At 36.5% G+C, this 14,920-nt stretch overlaps 1 protein-coding gene across 1 annotated transcript; it reads right to left on the bottom strand.

Annotated features, from left to right (window-relative positions):
• Window positions 1-3,932: 3,932 nt before the first annotated feature.
• On the bottom strand, window positions 3,933-14,425 carry msmo1 (methylsterol monooxygenase 1). Its single transcript, XM_088633315.1, has 6 exons — window positions 14,337-14,425; window positions 10,939-11,234; window positions 9,859-10,007; window positions 8,119-8,245; window positions 7,352-7,506; window positions 3,933-5,697 (listed from the first exon to the last, which is right to left on the bottom strand). Exons 2-6 carry the CDS (start codon window positions 11,191-11,193, stop codon window positions 5,508-5,510), a joined length of 876 nt encoding a protein of 291 aa, XP_088489441.1. The 5' UTR covers window positions 11,194-11,234; window positions 14,337-14,425; the 3' UTR covers window positions 3,933-5,507.
• Between the last annotated feature and the right edge of the window lie 495 nt (window positions 14,426-14,920).

Raw genomic sequence — 14,920 nt, 5'->3', positions numbered from 1 at the left:
TACTCTGTGGAGTACAATATATTAGTAATCTGCGTATGTGATACACGTATGGATTGGAATTTTAGAGGAATAAAGTATTGAAAGAAAAAAAGTATACACGGTGTGATAAACCGCTTACTTTTCTTCAGTGTAGTATTGAACTAGCACTGAAAGCAATTCTCACAAGCTCTCATACAGTAGATCCTCTTCAATACGGTCCAGAGACATAAAGCTAAAATTCCAACACGTCACGTGAACGCAGAGGGGGGTTTCTCAAGGTTCCTGTACCTACACTATATCCAGAACATATCCAGAATAAAATGTCTGGCATTATTTACACTTTCAACGTAGCTCCGCTTATTAAAAAAGGAAGAATGTTCCGGTATCTGTGCACACGAAATGGTGGAAACAATAAAACTTTCAAATCTCTTCCTCCCTGCACACATCCTTATATTCGCGAAACTTGAAAATAAGCTTTAGCTACAACAATTTAGCATCTTACCTATGGCGGGATTGTTAATTGCATTTTTTTTTTACTGTCCTGCAATGCCCTAGTACCTATTTTAATGCTTTAAACCGGCAGCATTTAAACTGTTGCAGAGAAATTATCAAGTTGATCAAATTAGTTGTAAATGCTGCAATTATTTTCAAAATTGTAATTGGAAAAATCTTGTCAAATTTTGGTGCATGCTCTTCCTTCCTTGTTTCAAGCAAAGCACCTTGAGATATTTTGTTACGAAGAGCACTGCACAAAATAAACGTGTGTATTCTGGCTGTTACTGTTGATTGGGTTTGATATAAGCAAGTGTTTTTTTGCAGACGTACTGTAGAGTGCCTATCAAAAGTATGTCCTCCTTTCCAATGATCTCACATACATTTTGTGAATTACAAATGATTTTTAATGAATATTTTAAACTACAATGGTCAAACTGAACATTATTTTAAACTGCAATGGTCGAACTGAACATATTTACGAGTGAAATATCAGCAGAAACCGCTAAGAAATATCTCAATTATGTTGACTGTCGGGTGGCATGTTGCCCTAGTGGGCAGCATTGCTGCCTTGCAGTGCTGGGACCCAGGGTTCAATTCCTAAGGTACTATCTGTGTGGAGTCTGTATATTCTCCCTGTGTTTGTGCCTTTCCTTAGGGAGCTCAGGTTTCCTCTCACAGCCCCAAGATATACTGGCTCTCATCTTAATGTCGAAAAGGAGTTATGATGCTGTTTTAGATTACATCTATGTCTAATTTCCCCTAATAACCGTAAATGGGGCCTGTGTCCAGACATTTCCCTGACATTTATTATATTCTCCAAAGCAGAAAAAATAACTTTAGCCAAGAAGCATAAAACTGGATCTTACTTGTAGAAAGTACAGGCATTGTGAAATCAACAGTTCTTTATTTGCAGGCATGTTATTAATGATGAAAATAAAAAGCATGATTTAATAAAAACATAAAGATGAATTTTTATCGGATTGTTTAGTGGACTGGAAGTGTGTCCTGCTTTTCGAATCTAAATAAAAAATACTCTCAGCTTTACATACTAGGACAGTTCACAGGTTGAACTGCATAACAGCTGGTTTTAAATGGCCCAAATTTCAAATATGAGTGAACCCTAGTAAATGTAACAAATTTCCTCATTATTTTGGAGAGTTCAGCATAGTTTAAATGTATAAGGAAAACAAAGAAAAACAAATGGAAAACAGTATAACTGTTTAACAAAAAATAGATGTACAGAATGTATAAATAGCCCACAAAAAATGGCACGCTATTGTATAGACTAAGAGAACCTTAATACGAAATGGCCCAATTTTGAACGTCTAAAACTTCATTGTAATTCTTACTCATATGCTTGTTGAACAGGTTTGTGTATTTCTCACCAAAATGGTAATATCTCCAATATCCCCCTAGTGGACAAATAAAAACTCCTCATTTACCATCACCAAAGATCTTAAATGTAAATTCAACAGTTATGGAACAGAATGTACCTTACTAAAATTTAAATCAGTAATTATTAACATTTAAAGGCTGAAGGGGAAAATAATAGGTTATGTTTCTTTATCATAGAAAACTACCTGGTTCCATTCTTTACCCCTCTGCTCCTACTATACTTAGTACCACCATCCACGGTCTCCTCTGTGTATTGTAATTGTGTTTTATCTTGTGTATTCTTTTTATTTATTGTTGTTGTCATTCTGTAAAGCACTTTGAGAAGCCACCTTTAAAGGCACTATATATATATAAAAAGTTTTTTTTTATTATTATAGAAGATTCCCAGGATAAATAATATTTTTTTTAAAGCTGGACGTCTCTTTTTTCTGAAATACGACAGACATTTCTCCCGAGATGATGCCTGATAAACCAGCTTATAATGATTTTTCTGAGGAGGTACATTTTTCTTGTTGCAGAACCTATTTTAAAGTATAGACTTCCCAAAGTTTAAACGGCAGTTTAAATATGTATCCTAACACATCTTTCTGTAATAATGAATATTTTGCCTGCTACCACTCTTAATGAAACAACTTCACTTTTAATCAGAAGCTGTTCATATGTACAGATGTTAGCAATCCAGGCATCAGGGAGAAATAAAATGACTAATATTGTCTCTGATTCTTCTATATTATTTGGAAAAGTCAACATTAATTCAAACTAATGTTAAGAGCAACTGACACATTCACTGTGCCAGTAACTTGGGAGTAACATACATAGGCTAATGCACAGCTTTCCTAGAAAAAAGGAGGATTCACTGGGCTGTGATCACATGCAGGAGACACTTTTTTGTTCAGGGATATAAATACAGCACATCATTGGTTACAGTAAAGGAAAAACAACATTGTTCTTTTCCCCAGTCTTGTAAATTCTACCAAATAAACTAATTATTAATAATTATAATAATAATTGCTTACACTTATATAGCGCATTTCTGGACACTCCACATAAAGTGCTTTACAGGTAATGGGGACTCCCCTCCACCACCACCACCACTGTGCAGCATCCACCTAACCTAAACTAAGACACACACACACACACACCAGAAGAAGCCATTGTGTTTCTTTTCTTCTCAGCATGGAATAAACTTTACTTGTCCCTTTACTACCTTTTTCTACATCTCTTCATCATTTCTTCTCCTCCTCCCTGTGCTATGTGCCCCCTTCTCTCACCAAACCAGCTTTCCGTCTCTTCACAGCCATCTGTTCCAAGACCAGGCTTTCTAACCACCTCCTCTTCCTTTACAGACGTGGTTAAAGTCTCATTCCGAAAGGATTTCATCTGAAATATAACACTTTATCTTCTGACTCTGACACCACCCAGAGTAACACTTGGAGACTTCTACAACAATCTTTGCGGAAACTAATGCTTTGTACTATTTTCTTTCTTAAACAACAGATTACCCTTTCTGACAACAACAAAGAAGCTAAGGAATTTTTACGGCTAACAGCTCCACGTCATCTTCACTTTATAACTAACCTCATCATATCCCACACACCCGAAGAAGGCTCCACACCCAAAACATTGTTTCTTTTCTTCTCTTTTCAGCAGGGAATAAACCTTTACTTGTTCCTAATAAACTAATACCATATTGTACAAAAGGCAAACCATACTTCTTCTGGTCATCCGCTTGCTACCTGCTACACTATATAATTCACAGGAGCTTGAATTGCCTCTTGGCAGTGTATATAAGTTGTAAAATAAGCATCATACAGTATGTTCTTGCAATGGATCAAGGTATCACACAGTGCATCACATAACTAGTATTAAGGCAATAGTTTGAATAGATTGAAAACTGTTATCTGTCAATAACAGACATACAAGCACCGTGAAGCTCAGACTGCTGTCAGGACTGAATGTCACACAAACAGTAGCCCAGCTCTATGATCTGCTCTGCTAGAACCAAGATGCGTTTCAAGATGTCATATTGAATTACATGATGAAAACCAAAAAAACTAAAATAATAAAATACAATATTTTAATTCTAATAATCAGAATCAAGCATGCAATAATTGCTCCAAATAAAGCATTAATTTCTTTTTTCAATGTTTGAATGTTATACTTACTCTCCCTGTTACACACACAATGTTTGACATACAAAACAGGCTGATTGCAAACAATTTGACATATAAATTACGAATATTTGTACATGTACAATCAATAATCAAGTCTTTACATAAGTAATTTTTCTGCACGTATTTCTGTGCAATATTAAAGCATGTCTGTCGCATTTTTCACCCAACACGTAAGCAATAGAATATATCACAACTCATTCTTGAAGCCTTCTTAGGTACATCTTTTACTATTACCATGACATTTTGACAACTGCTGCTACACACTGCACAATAAGACAATGAAACTGGTATTTGTATACTCTTCTTCTTAACAGTACAGTGACATTAACACAGTGTATACTATCCCCATCGCAGCTTAGATGTGTTCATCATCACCTATAACTGGGCTTTCGGGATATGCAATAGACAACACTATTAAATGTCATTTAATATGAAATATATAAAAATATTATTCTCTTTTAAGAAAACTGTTTGCCAGTTAACCAATGCAGTTTTATTTAAACCTTCTAAGAGATTTCAATCTAGAAAAGTAAAAGAAAAATCCATAGATGGAAATTGGTTTTATTAATTGCGAACCCATCTGACAACTGCAATTTTGTAAGCTCTGTAAACAGCATGCAAAGCCACCAGTGATTACATCAAGAGGACAAGCATTTGTTTTATTAAAATTACTTCTGAAAATGTCACTCGTGATCCCCCGCAAATAATGCTCACTGTTCTTTTAGGATAATGTCATTGTGTAACAACTGTTAAATTCCACTTAACACATTCCATTCCTAATTATAGCCAATTTGATCCTAATCTTTTTTTAGTCTAGTCCATATTCTAATAATGGAACAAATCTTAAAAACACTGTGGAACCAATAACATCAGGAAAATGGCAAATTGAGATTTGCTGTTTTATTTTCAAATGAAAGTTTCCGCAAAAACAACAAAAATGTAGGTATTGATATATTTATGGTACTTTTTTTAAGCTCTAAGAGGTAATTGTTGTTTAAAACTTGTTGAATACTTTTAAGTACAGGGGAATGTTCTGCAAAACCATTACACTTTAGGCTCCTGATCCAAAATGGGACTTTTCTTCACGCATGTTCAAGCAATACAATCTAAAGGATTCAGAAATGGCTACTGAAGACAATACAGAAAACAAATATCATACGTTATATTCACTAGAACTGACCTTCCATATTGCACCTGTAAAATTTCCCTTGTTATCTAAACACATTAGTAATAACAACCGATGAGGCATTTTGAAAAGTTACTGCAAAAGTTACTAATTATTTAATAGCCTGAAACATTTAACTGCCAATTTAAACATGCCTGCAAAAGCCAGGCAGAATAAGGCCAAGTGATATTTCACTGACACGTCATCTGAATGCGACTGTTCCACTTGCAGGCTTTCTCCGAGTTCATTACTCCAGGACATGGAAAAAAATGACTGCAAAACTGTTGTAGCAAATTCGTTCACTGGGTTTTCTTCTTTTCTGGTTTGTGCTGGAAGCTGTTGTATTGGGAATCCGTGTTGAAGAGTTTGTCCCACCAGGTGAAGGTAGAAGAATAGTTCCCGATGAAGTTCATATGGTGAAAATCATGGAAGCGTGCGCCAGCATAAAACGGGATGAGATGCAGCGGGTTCAAGGGAATGTCATAACCACTGAAAGTACAAAACGAAGAAAGAAATCATCACTTTTTTTCTGCTTCTTCGTGACAGAACAAATCTTCTAAAAGCTGTGAAACCAAATCACCTTTCCCAGTTCTTTCTGTGCTAAGCTGCCACTGTTATTAGGGGGAGTAAAGAGCTCTTCCCCTGCGTGTGCTCATTCTTGCTGATTGAAAACTGGGGCCAGGTTCTGCGATGCAGGCTTGGTAAGTAAGTCTATTTGTACCTTTGGGAGTACACACATAAAATCACCAACAACTCTTTATATTACTTACTGTATACAAGACTTCTGATCATTGACCAGCGTTTCCAACATATATTTTAAAAAAGGTCTGACTTTAAAATTAATTGATATTAACTACTCATGGGTTTAAAATGCAAAATCCTGTACTTTTATTATTTATTAATTGCTGAAATGTTGTAGTTTTTGGGAGGAAAGAGTTCAAAGTTACATCACATAGCTTTCTTACTTCAGCAGATAATTATTTCAACAAACATTTATTAAACTCTGCAGAACAGCTAATGGGTGGAAATATACTGCATATCCCATATGGGTGTTGTGACATTCTTCCAAAAAATGATCAATGCAAACAAGAAGATTTATAATTATTTTGAAGCCCTGGTAGTGAATCATACTTCAAAACCTTATTCTAATTCTCACTATAATCAATTTTGTTTCCACTGAAATAAATGTATATTTCAGAGCAACAGTGTATGTGTTAGTAATATTGCCTGTTGCTTGGCACTGCTGGTCTCTTGCAAGAAACAAGGTTCTTACACCACCTTGTGGGTATGATGGGTCACCACCTGTTCCTTGAAGAAAAATGTATCCTGTAGCCTGATCTTGTCAGACTTATAAAATGTTAAACAAGACTCCACTGGTCAGTACTGGTATGAGAGTTCTGGTTGGTGCTGTAGGTGATTTTTATTGGACTAGCAGGTATCACTACTTCACATGAACCAGAATTTCAAAACTGGATGACAGTTTAAACTGAGGCCCTGGCTACTTGGTGATTAAAGAACCCACTTCCTTTGACACTGTTCACAAGAGTGGGTTGTTAATTCTGATGCCCTGTCTAAATCACATTCTGGACTTGCACAATGTGTCCTTCCTGCTGTCTGCTGTGCAGTGCCCCACTATGACCCAGGTGGGTGCTGTACTTCAGTGGTGTTTGGCTCCATCCCCTACGTAAAGTGCTTGGAGATTAAAAGTACTCTATGAATGCACAAAATATAACTGCTTAGAAATCATCATCTCTTTTTAGTGCACTATGAGTTCACATGATGTATATCCATTACAGTACTGTATACAGTAATTGAATTATCCTGGTGTTGTTCCAAAAACCTTTATTCTTTCAGACCAGTTATGCCAGTGTGTAAATCTGTTGTGTCTTACATTAAAACCAGGTATGCCAGATGGACACATAATCTCAATAAAAGGGGAAATGGTAGTAGAGCTGAATTTTACCTTATATATATAATATTTCTAATTGTTCATGTCTACCTGTGACACTTCTGGTTGCTTTTTAAATAAAGAAAATTAAGATTAATATTTTTTGCATCTCCATTAAGTAATCGAACACATGAAAACAATAAAACGCAGCAATCTAAGCAAAATACATGGACATAGCGCATGAGGAAGCCATACCTGTGTACATCAATAGTTTCCAGTAAGCGGAATGTTACCCAAGCCCAGAGAAGAGTGACATGGTTACAAAAGATCATGATCCCAATGAAGAATCCAGCTCCCAAAATAATTGTTTCCAAAGGATGTGCATATTCTGCCTGCATTCCGAATGGAGCCTGAAAAAGAACAGCAGTTTTAGTAAGTACAGAAGTAGAATTTTGGTACAGTGTAGATTACCATGAACTACTGTATCATTTCAGACTATACTGTACATATACTACCTATGATTACTGTGTTTTTTAGTTTAATATGGTTGCAAATCAATAACCAATTTTTGATATTCTGCACCTTTATGAATCAATAAAAAATATCGTATATGTTCTTTAAAGTATGTATACAGACTACATTCAAAAAATAATAAATACAGCATATAAAATGCATGTTTATTGGAAAGATAACGAACACATTGGGCCTTATATAAGCCTTCTATAAGCCATTTTCATGTGTTTTGTTTTCTGAATTCCATTGTATCTTTCTATCTGCTGTGTAGTGGGATAGCTGGTGCATAATGACTGCAAGACGTCACTCAGGTTTGTGTTGGTGGTTCAAGTGGATTCTCTCCTATACCTAAAACATTTTGAGATCCTTTGGGATAAAAAGTGCTATAAAAATTCAAGGTATTATTATTGTACTTGTTAACTGTATTTCAGGTGTACTTGAAAACTACAGTACTCAAACAGAAGCTTAATTTTTATTTACTTATTTTAATTACTTATGCATGTACTTACTGTGAATTCATGATGAACCTTGTGGATGTACTTGTAAATTCTTTTGTGATGAAGTAGTCTGTGCAAGAAATAGTGCCAAGTGTCTTCAATTACAGCACAACCAAAGCACTGTGCTAAAAGGTAGGGCCTTGAAATAAAGCAACATGCATCAGAGACACACACTAACAGTGGTTAGACAACACACAGAACAAGCTAGCGTGTAGCATTATTACTTACGAAAAATCAAGTGTACTTTTCGAATCAAATTATATCTAGAATCAACTTGGAGTATCTAAAATAGAGGCTTAAAGGAACCTTTATCTTTTGTCTATCTTAGTTTCCCAGATGCAGCTTTACAAAGGCAAGGTATCTGCATGAATATTTTACTGAAAACCTTGAAGAGCTAGTTTTCACACTGCATGTGGGAAATGTTCAAATAGTAGAATATAAAGGATAAGTTCTGGTTTCTGTCAGTAACACTTTTCAGTTTTCCATTTACATATTCTAGGATTGTAGTGCAACAAGCAATTGTCTTGCTTACACAAAAGGTCGTAAAGGTCTGGAACGAGCAATCCATCCATTCTGTTGAAACTAATAGCCTAGTTTCTTTCATGCTACAACTTGATGAGATCCTTGAATCGATTAGCTATTAGCAATCAAACAGGCTAGATAGGCAAAAAGGCCTGCTCTCCTGGGTACCATTTTTATGTTTAATTTATTAAATAACCAGTTTATGAAAATACTTAATCTAATAAAGCATACACATTTACTTTATTATTTTAACAACTAAATATGAGAATGAAAAATGTTGTGTATAAAGAACACCAATTTCGTAATCATTAAAATATTTTAAATTACTTAAATGGTGGTCAGTCATAGTTGAGACATTCACAAGCACTTCGAAACCTGGATTGCACACAATCTTGTCCGGAAATATTTAGTAGATTTACTCTAGGGGTCATGGCAAGTTTTGAAACCAATTTATTTTCTTATCAAGTTTGTTTTTGTAAAGACACATGTTTATTAGCTGTTATGAGCAGTATGTATTGCCTATGAAAGTTTAACAGATATCCTTTAGAAGGCTTTAAGGACAACCCGATTGTCACTTGATCCCATCACGAACGCTGCCTAAAAGACTAGTTAATTTTATGCAGTACTTGCAAAAAACGTCACAACTGTATGATTGATTGTGCACATGGGCTTGTATTTGTGTTAAAAAATATTGTCTTTGTCTCACTGGAGTAAGTTTTAGACTGTGAGGAGAGTGCATGTACAGTATTTGAGTCAGACCAAAGGTAGTAGACCAAGGAGCCATATAGTATCAGCCTGGCTTGTGTAGAGGAATGTTAGTAAACCACGACTTACAACAGACAGTCCATGTCTAAGTTTGTTTAGTGTCTTCAGTAAAGAAGACTTAGGTTTACTTTGTGTATTAACTACTTGTTAATAATGCAGGAAATCCTCCAAAACGTTAAATAAATGACTGTTCGTGTGAATAATGTGTGAACAGGCTCGTGGTAACATTACTAGAAGCTGGTATCTTCCTCAATTCATGTTTTTTCAAATGGTACATGCAGCTAAAAACGAAATATTCTTTAAAGATTTGGTAAAGCAGTTTCATGTTTACATCTGGTTGGTTGCCTATATCCACAAGAAAAGGCTAAGGTATTTTTATAAGCTTTGATGAGCCTGAGCTAAAAAATAAGAGTACAATCTTTCTGGCAAAAACATATACTTCATATAAATTTCAAAAGCAGTTACCATCTTGGCATTGAATCCCAGTCATAAGGAATGCCGAAGAACTCTGTGAAGTGGTACGTTCCACAGATCATGGGGAGCTGAATGCAGAAATGATTGAACAGCAACATTTTGAAGCATTTCCATTGCTTTTCCCATGTTTCTGGTTTATCCTGTAAAATAAACATTCACTTGAGAATCATTGGGCAAAACACATTCTTGTAATGTTACTTTATTAAGTTAAATAATTCACATTATCATATCTCAAAGAACTATTCATGCTTTCATTATATGTCATGTGTTATAAGTCAACATACCCCTATAAAGGGCTTGTTATTACCGAAGAAGTGGAAAACAGTCACACCAAAAATAAATCCTAAAATGATTTAATATGCTTTAAAAGTGTGATCAGTTAGTTATTCTATTTATTTATTTTTTTTGTGATTTTTAAGGGAAAAATACATTCTGACAGCATATATAATGGAAACAATTTTTCTGGATTTCTCCCAACTAATGCAGATAAAGAGGATAAATCAAATGACTGGGAGGTATTCCAAGCCCAGTTCAAGAAGATAACTAAAGATCCCTTCTGAAGAAGAAATAATATTGGTAATAGAATAGACTCTGGCTCCCCCGCGATCCTGAATTGGATTAAGGATGGATAATGGATAGCAGAATGTTATTATTGTGACATTCTTTGTTTTTTTTTGCCAGTTGTTTTCATCTAAAAAACACCTGTCCCGATTAATACAGCTGGGCATTTATTTTAGTGGAGCAATTGGGGGGGGGTCCCCGTAAAGGTGTATAACAGCAGTGCTTCTATCCTGGGTCTCTGACCACAACCTTCCAGTTACAAGCACAGCGCCCCAAACCCTACTTCACACTGCTACCTTTCTGCTTTGAACGAATGGAACGAGGGATAAATAAAAGCAGTCAAGCAAGAGAACACCCACAACACAGTATAATCAGGTTGAATGTTATGGCATGACAAAAGCAGTGTTTTGGAGAATCTCATCTCAGAACACACTTGCTAAACATTACAAAGCACATTTTTTATACTCATTCATTATAAAGTATCCAAAATGTAAAGTATAAAATTCCTACCTGCTGTATTTTGTACTTCTGCATGAAGGGGATAAATTGAAAGATGAACCCGGGCAGACAGAAGAGGAAATAAATAAACTCATGGACTATGAGGGAGCCCCACGTGGCAATCTGAAATTTGGTGTAATTGTCAAGCATGTAGTTCCAGGCATTTTTCAGTGGCTCCTGGAGGGGATTTCCAGGCAACATCGAATCCACATACTCCACAGCAAGGTAAGCTGAGCTCAGGATGCTGGCACTGGCATTCACTGCCATTGCTTTTCTGTTTGTTTGTCAAGCTCTTCAAGCTCTTGTCTCTGTAGAGAAAAAAACACCAATTCAATGAATCTACTTATTAAGAGGCCAAAAGTAGGCTGACTACTGTAAATTTTGATGTAGTCTGTAAAGTTTCCAATATGGAAATTAATGTGCTAGCACACACAGAGAGAAAAACTTTTTCAGTGTGGAATCAGCTTCTCCTGAGGCAGCTCCCTCTGTATTTAGGAACCAGCCTCTGAGTTTTTCTTCTGATGCTTTTTTACCGTACAAGAAGTGTCAAAAATAAGATGTACTGTAATTAAACCCTCTGTGTGTTTGTACAGGATGGTCCTGACATGTACCACATTAACATTTTCAAATTCGCACTTTCAACATCTGATCTGGCTGAGGAAGTCCTGGATGGAAAAAGAGCAGAGTGGGATGAAACTGAGCTGAAGGCTGATAAGCTCAGCTTTCAAGTTAGCCATGCAACACACCTGGATTTTGAGACAAACCTAGCTCGTCTGTGAAAATTAATTATATTACAGTGGGGCATGTTGATCATGAAGGCAGAGAAAGTGCTGGCATCCACTGGACTCATAGGAGAGATTCATGTTGTTTATTTTAGCTGATTATTATAAGTTTGCGATCACTGTTGTTTGTTTGAGGTGATCAATCTTATTTAATTAACTTGAAGCCAATACATTAGTACCTTAACAATCATACAAGGGAAGGTTGCTTATGTCTTATAACCATACATACTACAGTACATACTGTAGTACATTATGCGATGATATACGGGGTGGACTTGGTTATAAGCAAATCTGGCTATTCAAGAAGGTCCTCTGCTCTGAACCCTTGCAAATGTCGAGACTCTGCTGTATAGTACTGAAGTAGGAACTTGTTAGTTTAGAGCAAAACATGTTTAATGAAAAGAGCCCACTGAATTGGAAGACATACTGGTTTCAGATGGCTCTTCCACTCTGCACAACGTAAGAGTTTAGATTTTTATAAAGCGCAGGTACTTCTGCAGCTGGGAATGTTCATCTTGAGAATCAAATGAGAAATCCACATATACTGTACGTGGGGAGCTTGACATGTCTTTACAATATCATAAGAGGAGCCATTCTTTGGCCTATGTATTATGTACCCAATTTTCCACATTTACCCTCTTCACTAATCTAGCCTACCATCGCAGCATGTTCAGACAGCAGCTTTGGGAACATCTCACGTTTTTCTTGAAGTGCCATCTGGCTCCAGGCATACAACCCTGTCTGTCTGTAATATCATCCAGCCTGGAGTCCTGCAACAGCTCAAGAGCTGTGAGTTGCTTAGAATCTGGAAGATGTGGTTCAACCAGACTGATCAATCATCCAGTTCCCCACCTGTTACCTATGGTTTCAGGTGCTTTCCTTCAAAACGCTGCTTTATTAACTCCAGCTAGACAAGTGGAAGGAGCATTTTATTCCACCAGTTGTGAAAAACATGTTATCTGATGTGTTATGTGAACAATCATGTTAACTTTGTGACTGAAAAGAATTGTTCTTGTGGGTAAAAAGATGTAGTGATTTCTCGGCTTTCTTTTTTAAATCCAATGCTGGGCTTGAAAAGGCTGATCCCTGGGTGTTTCCACTTTCTAATGCATTGTTACTGAACACTTTCATATTTCCTAACAATATAATGTGAAAAAGGAAAAGAAATGTTTCGCTTACAGTTAGAGCTGGTTACAATTTTGATTTTGATTTGTGTAGCAGCTAATTATTGAGTCACAAGAGATAAGACCTAACAGAGAATAGAAAAGGCACAATAATACAAATGACAAAAAATCAACATATGAACCAAACCTCTAATTTCCCACTTTAAAAGCTCACACACCCCAGGTACTGGCGGTAAGGATTCTGTCAATACATAACCACACTGCAATTCATTAATACAACTAGCTCATGATTACTCCATTGATCCTGCTATTTATTCAGTTAAACAATTAAGGATCCCTGCCACATAATTTTGAAACTGAGTGTACTGCAGGTTGGTGGGCACAGCTTTAATGAATTAATAATTAATTTGATGGTAATATTGTCTCTAAAAGAGGTACAGTAGCTGGTATTGGAACTTTTCTAAATGCTTTATCCAATACAGGGTTGTGAGGGAACAGGGTGGGACACCTGTCAATACCAGGGCACACACAGACACAAACCAGGGCTATTTTCCCAGAAGTCAATTAACCAGTATGTCTTTGGACCGTGGAAGGAAAATGGGTCCCTTGAGGAAACCCACAGAAACACGGGGAGAGCATATGAACACACAGACAGAACACATAGCACCCCAATAATTGAAACCTAGGGTCACAGCGCAGCAAGGCAGCAATGCTAACTACTGGCCACCCACTGTACACTTACACTTTGGAAAATAAAATATTGCATTTTTATTTCACATTAACAGTAACTTGAAGTCCAGTCACTTCAATAAACTGGGCAAATTATTTATAAGAAAAAAGTGCAAATGGAATAAAAGTTAACAGCATAATTTGTTGCAACTTCTAGGGAGTGAATATCTTTGTGGACAGTTTATCATTTAATGTATGCAGATTAAACTGAGGGAAATAAAATATTATAGCTCTCTAAAAAACAAAACTTGGGTGTCTGGTGAGCATACATTGAATCCTTATTTTAATAAAATACTCAACGCGAACATTCCACACATGTCGGTTTCGATGTTCCCATCAGTCTCATTTTAACAGAAATTTTAGAAAGCGAAAATTGTTACCGGCATATACGAGTGATTTTCAACCACCATCACAAAATATACAAGTCATGTTGGAATCAAAAGCTCAATAGACATATTTTATCGCGTTTTATAATTCATCACATTAACCGTACTATACTTCGTTTAACAAGGCTTGATGAAGATCAAGCAACAGCGGAATTCTTTATGATCTGAATCAATGTATGGAGAACTGGACCCGTCAATTGCAGAAAGACTTATTGGAACGCACGTCTGGAAATCTCGCTAACCATAATTAATTGGAGCACGCATAGGTATATGTACCGTATATAACCAATATATCACAGCCAAGATACCAGCAATGAAATATTTCACTGTTCATTCAAAGAAAAGACACCTAACTATGCGACACTAACCCAGCATTGTACACTACTCACCTTAAGAAACCGCAGCCAGCGTCTACCTGAACTTGCAGCAGCCGCAGCTGAAGTGTTTGGCAGTGTAGCTGCGGCGATTGGCTGGAGAATGTGGGGATCCTGACGTCAGGGCGGACCGCGCACAGCGCGGGTCCTGATTGGCGAAACGGATGGAGTGATGATAGCAAGACCGTGAGACTCTCCGCCGCTGGCCAATTAGAGCGCAGAGAATAACTGGTGGAGAAACCCTCTGATGGAAAGGCATGATCTCTCATTGTCTCAATCAGAAAAGACCTAGAGGTGTGTTCTACAAAGTGTACTCTTATGTAATTTCCCCCCTACAATTTGTTTCTTCCTTCGATATACATGTAAGAGAATTTAATGATATCCTAGAAAACAACAGTATTTTTTTTAATGGCTATGGCTTCTTTCTCCCAAGACAAGAGCACAATTAAAAAGTTATTTAACGAATAAAATGAATTATGTGGGAGAGATGAAGTTGGTCACATCACCGACTATATTATGAAGGTCCCACACGTTAAAGCAGTTTTCCAAGACTTTTTCTCTGCCGTTAAGTATGAATTCTGAGATGGATAGCTTAAGTA

The sequence above is a fragment of the Lepisosteus platostomus genome, chromosome 1 (genome assembly GCF_059453375.1).
Source record: "Lepisosteus platostomus isolate fLepPlt1 chromosome 1, fLepPlt1.hap1, whole genome shotgun sequence".
NCBI lineage: Eukaryota > Metazoa > Chordata > Actinopteri > Semionotiformes > Lepisosteidae > Lepisosteus > Lepisosteus platostomus.
This window is presented reverse-complemented; position numbering and strand designations above follow the sequence as displayed.